The following is a 12,751-nucleotide window of genomic DNA, read 5'->3' as shown; positions in this document are numbered from 1 at the left end:
GGGTAGGTAAGACAGGCAGGCCAATCTAGTACCTGCACTCTTTTACTACGAAGCCACGCTGTTGTAACACGTGCAGATAGTGGCTTGGCATTGTCTTGCTGAAATTAAGTAGGGGTGTCCATGGAAAAGACATTGCTTGGATAGCAACATATGTTGCCCCAAAACCTGTATTTACCTTTCAGCATTAATTGTCCCTTCACAGATGTTTAAGTTACCCATGGCTTTGGCACTAATTCACCCGCATACCATCACAGATGCTGGCTTTTAAACTTTGCACCTATAACAGTCTGAATGGTTCTTTTCCTATTTGGTCCAGAGGACACGACGTCCACAGTTTCCAAAAACAATTTGAAATGTGGACACTTTTCCACTTTGCATCAGTTTATCTTCTATGAGCTCAGGCCCAGCGGCGTTTCTGGGTGTTGTTGATAAATGGCTTTCACTTTGCATACTAGAGTTTTAAGTTGAACTTACCGATGTAGTGACAAAATGTAGTTACTAACAGTGGTTTTCTGAAGTGTTCGCGAGTCCATGTGGTGATGTCCTTTACACATTGATGTTGCTTTTTGATGCAATCACCTGACGGAGCCTGAGGGATTGAAGGTCGCGGGCATTCAATGTTGCTTTTTCGCCCTACACCCTTACGTGTAATGATTTCTCCAGATTCTCTGAACCTTTTGAAGATATTACGGACCGTAGATGGTGAAATCCCTAAATTCCTTGCAATAGCTGGTTGAGAAATGTTGTTCTTAAACTGTTGGACAATTTGCTCACGCATTTGTTCACAAAGTGGTGACCCTCGCTCCATCCTTGTTTGTGAATGACTGAGCATTTCATGTAAGCTGTTTTTATACCCAATCATGGCACCCACCTGTTCCCAGTTAGCCTGCACACCTGTGGGATGTTCCAAATAAGTGTTTGATGAGCATTCTTCATCTTTTTTGCCATTTGTGCCAGATTTTTTAAATTGTGTTGCAGGCATCAAATTCCAAATTAGCTAACATTTGCAAAAAATAAAGTTTACAAGATCGACCGTTAAGTATCTTGTCTTCGCAGTCTATTTCATTGAATATAAGTTGAAAAGGATTTGCAAATCATTGTATTGTATTTTTATGTACGATTTACACAACGTGCCAACTTCACTGGTTTTGTAGAAATAGAAACATCTCAATTGACATCAAACTCAAGAGTCCTGAAAACGTATGAATGGTCTGTCCTACTTTACGGCTGTGAATGCTGGACTTTAAATAATAAACAACTGAAAAAAATAGAGGCAACTGAAATGTGGTTCTTCAAAAAATACTCGGGATATCATGGACTGAAAAGAAAAGTAATAGAGAGGTATTGACATGGGCAAAAGCAAGAGATCTTTCATTGCAACTTTTTGAATTATACCGCTGAAATTTTTCGGACATATCATTAGAAAAGACATCTTAGAAAAACTGATGTTGACAGGAAAAGTAGCTGGAAAGAAATCTCCAGGTCGACAACGAAAACATACATCGGAAATATTAATTATAAAGAACTAATACAAAGTGTGGACAACAGAATAGACTGGAGAGCCCTGACCATGGATGCCTGATACCCTGTGATGATGATTATGTATGTTTGTTATATGCCCTTTTCATCAAAGAATAATTGAATACTAAAGAAACACCAATAATATGCAATTTTTTTGTCCAAAAAATATTTCAAAGTAAATTTTTTTATGTGAGGTAATTGAGGCCTTCCATCAGTCCATCCATTTCCTACCACTTGTCCCTTCCGGGATCGCGGGGGGTGCTAGAGCCTATCTCAGCTGCATTCGGGCGGAAGCCGGCGTACACCCTGGACAAGTTGCCACCTCATCGCAGGGCCAACACAGATAGACAGACAACATTGAATGGGTCGATAGTTCATAATACCAATTTGATTCATTATTTTTGAGCAATGATAGTTTAAAATAAAACCAAAAGGTCCCCACTCATAAAAATGTTGAAAATAAGTCATACCTTTTTTTATTTATTTTTTTACTTTCAACGCTTAAGTCAGCTTGAGATCTATCCATCGATTATATGTAAGTTTTTATTTTTTTTATACCTTTTTTTGTACAAAAAACTTGTATTTCATACGGCAAACACACAAAATATGCAATATTTTCCTCAACAACATATTTCAAAGTGGAATTCTTGACGTGAAGTAATTTGAGCCTTGTCTCAGTCAATAATTCATAACATTGATTTTGATTCATTATTTTTTTAGCAATGACAGCTTTAAAGTAAATAACAGTCCCCATGTCTAGCATTAAAAGATTACAGTTGGTAGAAAATGCGGCTGCTAGACTTTTGACAAGAACAAGAAAGTTTGATCACATTACGCCTGTACTGGCTCACCTGCACTGGCTTCCTGTGCACTTAAGATGTGACTTTAAGGTTTTACTACTTACGTTCAAAGTACTACACGGTCTAGCTCCATCCTATCTTGCCGATTGTATTGTACCATATGTCCCGGCAAGAAATCTGCGTTCAAAAGACTCCGGCTTATTAGTGATTCCTAAAGCCCAAAAAAAGTCTGTGGGCTATAGAGCGTTTTCCGTTCGGGCTCCAGTACTCTGGAATGCCCTCCCGGTAACAGTTCGAGATGCCACCTCAATAGAAGCATTTAAGTCTCACCTCAAAACTCATTTGTATACTCTAGCCTTTAAATAGACCTCCTTTTTAGACCAGTTGATCTGCCGCTTCTTTTCTTTTTCTCCTCTGTCTCCCCCGCCCTTGTGGAGGGGGTCCGGTCCGATGACCATGGATGAAGTACTGGCTGTCCAGAGTCGGGAACCAGGATGGACCGCTCGTCTGTCTATCGGTTGGGGACATCTCTACAATGCTGATCCGACTCCGCTTGGGATGGTTTCCTGTGGACGGGACTCTCGCTGCTGTCTTGGATCCGCTTTGAACTGAATTCTCGCGGCTGTGTTGGAGCCACTATGGATTGAACTTTCACAGTATCATGTTAGACCCGCTCGACATCCATTGCTTTCGGTCCCCTAGAAGGGGGGGTTGCCCACATATGAGGTCCTCTCCAAGGCTCTCATAGTCATCATTGTCACTGGCGTCCCACTGCGTGTGAGTTCTCCTTGCCCACTGGATGTGAGTTTTCCTTGCCCTTATGTGGGTTCTTCCAAGGATGTCGTAGTCGTAGTGGTTTGTGCAGTCCTTTGGGACATTTGTGATTTGGGGCTATATAAATAAACATTGACTGATTGATTGATTGATTGATTGATTAAACAGCCTGCATGGGCAGCATTGTTTTTTCAGAGTCACCATTGCAACGTTTTCTTGTTACTTTTCACCTCTTTGCTCTTTTATTACACTTTTTTAGTTTTTTTTTTAGTTTTTCCTGGTATTTTTTGAATGTGCCACATATTGGACAAGGCTGCCTTAAGGCCACACGCTGCTCGTCTTCCTGCCTAAAAGAGTGAGAAGTAGCAGACGGTCGTGGCAAATTAAACAACCTTGACCAGTAGGCTAACTGTTTTAGCCGCAGGCGGCTGCAGACGCGAGTGATCCGCGCTAAATCTTTACTTGTGTGTCCATCTGTCCGTGTTTGTTGTGAGTCACTTCTCATAACTTCTTTCCTTTGTCCAAGGGCACACGTTGTTGTCATGGGAACGCCCCAAACAGCTTGATGCTGTGGCGACAGTCGCCTCGTTCATTTGCATGTTTTGATGTCAGAAAGTCCGCAGTCTAAAATCGTCCCGCGTTGGACTTTTGTGACCTTTCCTGCAGTCATCTTCAGCCAAATGATGACGCTGAGTAGTACATCCCAGATGACCTGACCTTTTACACGGCAGTTTTATTCTCCCCTCTGCAACATTCTGCTGAGTTTCCATTCTTGGATTTTATGACGGGTCACTTACTTCCCAGCTTGTAGGGGTCATTCTCGAAGGATTCGCTACAAACTGACCTCCTTTTACTTTCTGTTCCAGCTCCATGGACGTGTCAGCATGATATTACGCCTGCTGCTTCGCCCCCCTCCTCTTCGTGGCATCGCTGCGTCACTTCGGTACGTCTGCACGGAAGGCCCTGCCCTCAAGCCCGCCATCGCTCAAGAGTCCGTGGAGGTGTTAGGCCACGCCTACCCCTGCGATGACTTCACCAACGTCACCCCCAAGATCCTGGCCAAAGTGGGCCGCGACCTCCACAACCTCGCCCATCATCCCCTCTGGCTCGTCAAGGAGAGGATCAAGGCTCACTTCTACAGGTGAGGACGCCGCCGAGTGTCACATGACGCTCAAGCACACGCCGGTCTCCTCGCTGTAGATTTGGAACAATCAGCTGAGTGCGCGTCTCGGACGCGTCTTCGGGGAGGCAGCAGTGTAAAAGTTAACTGCGCTCCTCAGCGAACGTTGTTATCTGCCTGAGTCGCCATAAAAGTGGCTTGCAGCAATCGCCGCATTAATGTTGCATTAGGAAGTCGTTAAGCGAGTTGTGCGACGGTGCTTTACGATTCTGCCATTTGAGGGGGTCGTGATCTTTACTCTTTAAGACGCGCCTGCTCAAGCATTTTTCATGACTGATGAATATTTTTTATTTTGTTTAACAAGTCGGGGATTTGTTGTGTGCCGCAGTGCCTACATCGGTCGCTGGGGCAACCCGTTGTTCTCCGTCCATGACAACCTGAGCCCCGTGGTTACCGTGGAGCAGAACTTTGACAGGTCGTTTGATTGACAGCCTCGCCATTACTTCCTCATCCATCTTTGTTCTTCTTACTTTGGTCGTGTTTGATTGACAGCTTGCTGATTCCGCCCGACCACCCCAGCAGGAAGCGTGGAGATAACTATTATCTGAACAGGTAAGTGACTCCCAGCCCACAATGCACCTGTTTGTACCATAGAACATCCTGCTCATCAGCATGTGGGCCCCTCTAAAGGGCCACCATGCTACGCGCTCACACCTCCGCCCACCAGAGGGAGCTGGTGAGGTCCGGTCTGGACGCCTTCCTATTGGCCGGAGACGTTTACCGACGGGACGAGATCGACGCCAGTCACTACCCCGTCTTCCACCAGATGGAAGGCGTACGACTCTTCTCCGACCACGAGGTAAGATGGAGACCCTGAATTGACTCGTGTGAAGTTGGATCCTCTTGTCATTGCAAATATTTGAATAACAATGCTAATCGTTTGTGCTACGATTGTACTGTAAAAATGTTTGTTTGTGCCATTACGTTTTTTTAGTTAGTCTAAAATACATTTTATGACTAAATCATTTAGCCCAGCACGGTGGTAGAGGGGTTAGTGCGTCTGCCTCACAATACGAAGGTCCTGAGTAGTCTTGGGTTCAATCCCAGGCTCGGGATCTTTCTGTGTGGAGTTTGCATGTTCTCCCCGTGACTGCTTGGGTTCCCTCCGGGTACTCCGGCTTCCTCCCACTTCCAAAGACATGCACCTGGGGATAGGTTGATTGGCAACACTAAATTGGTCCTAGTGTGTGAATGTTGTCTGTCTATCTGTGTTGGCCCTGCGATGAGGTGACGACTTGTCCAGGGTGTACGCCGCCTTCCGCCCGATTGTAGCTGAGATAGGCGACAGCGCCCCCCACGAACCCAAAGGGAATAAGCGGTATAAATGGATGGATGGATCATCCAGCCCCCCCACCTTGCCAACATCTCCCCAAGCTTGTCCCAAATGTTTATGTTGTCATTTTATAGTTTTTATGTTACTAACGTGTTATTATTAAAGACCAGCCCCTCACGCCTTTTTAAAATCTCACCAAACTTGTACCAAATGTTTGCGCTGCAAAAGGTTTTTTGTCTAATTATCAAAGTATTTATGTCAACGTTTTACTATTCATAAACAGGGGCTTCACGGTGGAAGAGGGGTTAGTGCGTCTGCCTCACAATACGAAGGTCCTGCAGTCCTGGGTTCAAATCCAGGCTCGGGATCTTTCTGTGTGGAGTTTGCATGTTCTCCCCGTGAATGCGTGGGTTCCCTCCGGGTACTCCGGCTTCCTCCCACTTCCAAAGACATGCACCTGGGGATAGGTTGATTGGCAACACTAAATTGGCCCTAGAGTGTGAATGTTGTGAATGGGGTCCAGTGCACCACAGTTTTGTAGTGTCGCTCGGTCCTTCGGCGGAGTGCTACGAAAGCTACCGGGCCGCTCGACTGTTTACAGCGGCGCCAGAGGAGGAAGTGAGAAAGAGACACACATACAGTGACAGAGCGAGAGACAGAGAGAGAGAGAGAACGAGCAGGCAGGCAAGCGAGGGAGGGAAGAAGAGCGCGTCCGAGTCTAATGGAAAAGCGGCAAAACGTTTCTCTGCTTGCATCACGCAAGCAGAGACGTCAATGTTCGGACCTCAAGAGCCGCATACCACACCATGATTGGTAGATTCCTTCAGCTCCGCACACAACGCTGTCAAGCGCCATTCATATAAAACTTGCGGGCCGCACTAACATTAGACTTTCATATTAAGGTGGGGGGACTTCACGGTGGAAGAGGGGTTAGTGCGTCTGCCTCACAATACGAAGGTCCTGCAGTCCTGGGTTCAATCCCAGGCTCGGGATCTTTCTGTGTGAAGTTTGCATGTTCTCCCCGTGAATGCGTGGGTTCCCTCCGGGTACTCCGGCTTCCTCCCACTTCCAAAGACATGCACCTGGGGATAGGTTGATTAAATGGTCCCTAGTGTGTGAATGTTGTCTGTCTATCTGTGTTGGCCCTGTGATGAGGTGGCGACTTGTCCAGGGTGTACCCTGCCTTCCGCCCGATTGTAGCTGAGATAGGCGCCAGCCCCCCCCGCGACCCCAAAAGGGAATAAGCGGTAGAAAATGGATGGATGGATATTCATAAACAGCCCATCCACCCCCGCCTTGTCAAAATCTCCCCAAAAATGTCCCAAATGTTTGCGCTGCAAACATTTTTTGGGTCCATTATAGTTTTTTTGTTTTAAAGTGTTAATAGTTTTTATGTTATTAACATGTTAAATTATTCAAAACCAGCCCCGTAATTTTTTGTCAAGATCTCCCCAAACTCGTCCACTTGTGTCACGTTTGTGCTGCAAAAAAAATGTTGTCTCAAGATAATATTTTTTTTGTTTGTTTTTCATGTTTTATTTTTCATAATCAATATCATAATCTTCCAAAACATGTCCATTTGTTTTTGTCAAACTATTATTGTTTTTATATTATCTGTGTGGTATTTATAAACAACACCCCCACCTTGTCAAAATCTTCCCAAACTTGTCCCAATCATTTGAGCTATGGTTATGCTGCAAACATTTTTTGTCTAACTATAATAGTTTTTTTATCGTCATATTGTATATATAACCAAGCCCCACACCTGTCAAAAATCTCCCAAAACGTGTCCATTTGTTTGTGCTACATTTGTGCTGCAAACATTTTTGTCTAATTATTATAGTTTTTATTACTAATCTTTTATAGTTTTTATATTATGTACATGTTTTTATTAATAAACAGTGGCCCCACTTTGTCAAAATCTCTCCAAACTTGCCAATATTGTTTAAGCTACAAATTTATTTTGTCTAGATTTTATAGTTTTTTAGGTGGCGACTTGTCCAGGGGGTACCCCGCTTTCCGTGCAATTGTAGCTGAGATAGGCTCCAGGGCTCTGTGCCACCTGGAAGGGAATAAATGGTAGAAAATGGATGGATGTTTTTATTGTTTTGATGCAAAACAAGCCCCCCCACACCTTGACAAAATATGTCCGCACTTGTCCCAATATTTTGCATACTATAGTGCAGTGGTTCTCAAATGGGGGTACGTGTAGGTATGGGAGGTGTACGTGAGATTTTTTAAAATATTCTAAAAAAGCAACAATTCAAAAATCCTTTATAAATATATTCATTGAATAATACTTCATCAAAATATGAATGTAAGTTCATAAACTGTGAAAAGAAATGCAACAATGCAATATTCAGTGTTGACAGCTAGATTTTTTGTGGACATGTTCCATAAATATTGATGTTAAACATTTCTTTTTTTGTGAAGAAATGTTTAGAATGAAGTTGATGAATCCAGATGGATCTCTACTACAATCCCCAAAGAGGACACTTAAAGTTGATGATTACTTCTGTGTGTAGAAATCTTTATTTATAATTGAATCAATCGTTTATTTTTTTAACAAGTTTTTAGTTATTTGTATATCTGTTTTCTCAAATAGTTCAAGAAAGACCACTTCAAATGAGCAATATTTTGCACTGTTATACATTTTAATAAATCAGAAACCGATGACATAGTGCTGTATTTTAATTCTTTATCTCTTTTTTTCAACCAAAAATGCTTTGCTCTGATTAGGGGGTACTTGAATTAAAAAAATGTTCACAGGGGGTACATCACTGAAAAAAGGTTGGTGACCCCTGCTATAGTGTTTATTTTTAACATGATATTAATCATAACCAGCCTCATGACATAAGAACTACAATACTTAGACAAAACATTTTGCAGCACAAAAAAATAGCAATGCCGGTTTAATATTTGTAATGATAAGGGGGGACAACTCACACTGACCTTAAATTAACTTTCCCGCTGAGTGTTGTGTGACTTTTGCACGCAGCTCTTCTCCAAGGTTCAGAATGGCAAAGACCTCCAGATGTTTGAGGTCGCCGGCCGCAGGACGCCACAGAAACAGGAAACGCACACCCTGGAGGCCGTCAAGCTGGTGGAGTTCGACCTGAAGCGCACGCTGACGCGACTCGTCACCCACCTGTTTGGAAAAGGTCGGCTGGCAGGGGGCGCCTTCAAAGAGTCGCCATGGCTGACTTCCACCGCTTCCTCCTCAGATGTGGAGGTGCGCTGGGTGGACTGTTACTTCCCCTTCACTCATCCTTCCTTTGAGATGGAAGTGCGTTTCCAGGGCGACTGGATGGAGGTGCTGGGCTGTGGAGTCATGGAGCAGCAGCTGCTCAACTCTGGTGAGAACACACACACACACACATTCTTATCAGACAGCTTCAGAGAGGTTTTAGCAAGCCTCATTATGTGTGTCTGTTACTTTAATGCTAGTTAGCAGTGTTTGTCAACACCTGTTGTTTACTAAGGATGTTAGCGTATTAACGATAAAACGGTAAAACTCCTGACAATTACAATTTTAAACGATCAGAAAAACGTGATTGAAAACCAAACTTTGATAAAATTGTGGACTGAATAGCGTTCGCTTGCGAGCTAGCTTAAATGCTAACATGAGAACAAAAAACATTAACGTCTTTCCCCATTAAGAATTGTCATACCCCAAATCTCAAGTTGTATAAACAGATTATTGTCCGACCAACTAAGATACCTCATTCACATCAAACATAAGGAATGTGCTGACTTAGCAGAAAGTGATCTCTACTCGGCAGTGTCGAGTTGAAAACAGACGGAGGTGTCTTCAACAGGAAGTGAACTCGCGTGACGTCACATAAACCGGAAGGGAAGCAAAGTGATTGATTGATTGATTGAAACTTTTGTTAGTAGATTGCACAGTACAGTACATATTCCATCCATCTATCCATCTTCTTCCGCTTATCCGAGGTCGGGTCGCGGGGGCAACAGCCTAAGCAGGGAAACCCAGACTTTATGGCGGCGGTGATGACCAAGAAGAACGCGGCGTTGGAATATAATTACAACACTTTATGTACATATTTATATACATATTTATATAATATTTACATATTTATATAATATGTGACTACAAGCTCCATTCACAGACAGAGTCCCATTGCTTTTATGAGCGGTCGAGCGAGTCAAAAGCCGGAAAAAAATAAATAAAAATAAAGAATTTTTTTTTTTGTGGCGGCCGTAATTCTTTCGTGGCGGGCTGCCACAAATAAATGAATGTGTGGGCTAGTAAGGTAAGGTGTTGTACCTGCAGAAGCAAGGTAGCCGAGACTTGTCAGGTACAACACTTTACACACATATACACACTATATTGCCAAAAGTATTTGGCCACCTGCCTTAACTCACATATGAATTTGAAGTGCCATCCAATTCCTAACTTACAGGGTTCAATATGATGTCGGTCCACCTTTTGAAGCTATTACAGCTTCGACTCTTCTGCGAAGGCTGTCCACAAGGTTGCGGAGTATGTCTATAGGAGTTTTCGACCATTTTTCCAAAAGCGCATTGGTGAGGTCACACACTGATGTTGGTGGAGAAGGCCTGGCTCTCAGTCTCCGTTCTAATTCATCCCAAAGGTGTTCTATCGGGTTCAGGTCGGGACTCTTTGCAGGCCAATCAAATTCATCCACACCAGACTCTGTCATCCATGTCTTGATGGACCTTGCTTATGCACTGGTGCACTGTCATTTTAGAAGAAGAAGGGGCCCGCTCCAAACTGTTCCCACAAGGTTGGGAGCATGGAATTGTCCAAAATGTTTTGATATCCTGGAGCATCCAAAGTTCCTTTCACTGGAAGGAAGGGGCCAAGCCAAACTCCTGAAAAACAACCCCACAGCATAATTCCTCCTCCACCAAATTTCACACTTGGCACAATACAGTTCAAAATGTACCGTTCTCCTGGCAACCTCCAAACGGAGAGTCGTCTATCAGATTGCCAGATGGAAAAGTGTGATTCATCAGTCCAGAGAAAGCGTTTCCACTGCTATAGAGTCCAGTGGCGACATGCTTTACACCACTGCATCCAACGCTTTGCATTGGACTTGTTGAAGTATGGCTTAGATGCAGTTAACCGGCCATGGAAATCCATTCTATGAAGCTCTCTGCGTACTGTACCTGGGCTAATTGGAAGGTCACATGAAGTTTGCAGCTCTGTAGCAACTGACTGTGCAGAAAGTCTTTGCACTATGCTCTTCAGCATCCGCTGACCCCCCTCTCTGTCAGTTTACGTGGCCTACCACTTTGTGGCTGAGTTGCCGTTGTTCCCAAACTCTTCAATTTTCTCATAGAAAAGGTCGACAGTTGACTTTGGAATATTTAGGAGCAAAGATATTTCAAGACTGGATTTGTTGCACAGGTGGCATCCTATGACAGTTCCATGCTGGAAATCACTGAGCTCCTGAGAGCGGTCCATTCTTTCACAAATGTTTGTAGAAACAGTCTACGTGCCTAAGCGCTTGATTTTATGCACCTGTGGCCGCCCCAAGTGATTAGGACACCTGATTCTCATCATTTGGATGGGTGGCCGAATACTTTTGGCAAAATAGTGTAGATGTAAGCTGTGAAAATCTGCTGTACAGTATGTGTGCTTGGGTCCTATTTTTAGGAACATTAATACGCAATCTCACAAAAATGTCTAATTTAAAAGCTAAAAACGTTATCACAGACCGCCTTAAAAAACAGAATGGAATTTAAAAACATTTTACCGAATGAGACAGCCAGAATGTACATGAAAACAAAGAATGTGGGATTTACAATATTAACTATGAACAGTAAAACACTGAATATTGACAACAAATTAACGTCACACCCCCTCTCCATGGACATATTCGACAATAAAGCGAAACGCAACAAAAATAGCAAAATACGAACCCGAAGGGTCCTAAAAAAACACCCATTATCTGATATATCACTAAGCTTTAGAACTTTGTTGTAAAAATCTCCTTGCGCGTCTGTCCCTGACACCCACATTTCAGGCTGGTCGATCTGGAAACACTCTGTGGAAACGCTCCACACCCACACTGCTTGGTGCCTCATCTGAGCTGCTGTGGCTCAGATTACTATAGCAACTAATTACATTGCCATAGTAACTGTTATATACTGCAAAAGCGCAGATTCCAATCATTGAAATACTTTGTATATTTCAAGACTTACGGTCATTTAACAGGTTATATATCTGTTATTATTGACTGTATCAAATGGGATGACTATTTAATGGACCACAATGGAAACAAGCCTTTTGGCTTTTTGTGCCATCCATTTGCCTTTCTAAAGCATTACATGGATTAATTATTTAAGATGTCAGTAAACTTCTCAATCAATCAATCAACTTGAAAACATTACTACACATCACAATGGCGGCTACTAGGGGTGTGGTAAATAATCGATTCGAATTTGAATCGCGATTCAGAATCAATTCTCATTTTTAAAAAATCGTTTTGTTTTTTTTAATCAATCCAAGAAAACAATACACAGCAATACCATCCATCCATCCCTTTTCTACCGCTTATTCCCTTTGGGGTCGTGGGAACGCTGGCGCCTATCTCAGCTACAATCGGGCGGATGGCGGGGTACACCCTGGACAAGTCGCCACCTCATCGCAGGGCAGCAATACCATAACAATGCAATCCAATTCCAAAACCAAACCTGACCCAGCAACACTCAGAACTGCAATAAACAGAGCAATTGAGAGGAGACACAAACACGACACGGGACAAACCAAAAGTAGTGAAACAAAAATGAATATTATCAACAACAGTATCAATATTAGTTATAATTTCAGCATAGCAGTGATTAAAAATCCCTCATTGACATTATCATTAGACATTTATAAAATTAACACAAAAAAGAACAATAGTGTCACAGTGGCTTACACTTGCATCGCATCTCATAAGCTTGACAACACACTGTGTCCAATATTTTCAGAAATATAAAAAAAGTTATATTTTTGGTTCGTTTAATAGTTAAAACAAATTTTCATTATTGCAATCAGTTGATAAAACATTGTCCTTTACAATTATAAAAGCTTTTTAAAAAAAATCTGCTACTCTGCTAGCATGTCAGCAGACTGGGGTAGATCCTGCTGAAATCCTATGTATTGAATGAATACAGAATCCTTTTAAATCAGGAAAAAATCGTTTGTGAATCAAGAATCGTGTTGAATAA

The 12,751-nt window shown here is 42.8% G+C and overlaps 1 protein-coding gene across 2 annotated transcripts in view; it reads left to right on the top strand.

Moving 5' to 3' along the window:
- The window catches only part of fars2 (phenylalanyl-tRNA synthetase 2, mitochondrial), a 41,731-nt gene that overhangs the window by 10,330 nt on the left and 18,650 nt on the right, over nucleotides 1–12,751 (top strand). For both annotated transcript variants that reach the window (XM_061921443.1, XM_061921444.1), the window contains exons 3-8: nucleotides 3,962–4,236; nucleotides 4,604–4,690; nucleotides 4,768–4,827; nucleotides 4,906–5,074; nucleotides 8,547–8,709; nucleotides 8,773–8,904. In XM_061921443.1, the coding sequence (XP_061777427.1) occupies nucleotides 3,980–4,236; nucleotides 4,604–4,690; nucleotides 4,768–4,827; nucleotides 4,906–5,074; nucleotides 8,547–8,709; nucleotides 8,773–8,904 (868 nt within the window). In that variant the 5' untranslated portion in view covers nucleotides 3,962–3,979. The remainder of the gene's footprint in view (nucleotides 1–3,961; nucleotides 4,237–4,603; nucleotides 4,691–4,767; nucleotides 4,828–4,905; nucleotides 5,075–8,546; nucleotides 8,710–8,772; nucleotides 8,905–12,751) is intronic.

Source organism: Nerophis ophidion, linkage group LG15 (genome assembly GCF_033978795.1).
Source record: "Nerophis ophidion isolate RoL-2023_Sa linkage group LG15, RoL_Noph_v1.0, whole genome shotgun sequence".
NCBI lineage: Eukaryota > Metazoa > Chordata > Actinopteri > Syngnathiformes > Syngnathidae > Nerophis > Nerophis ophidion.
This window is presented reverse-complemented; position numbering and strand designations above follow the sequence as displayed.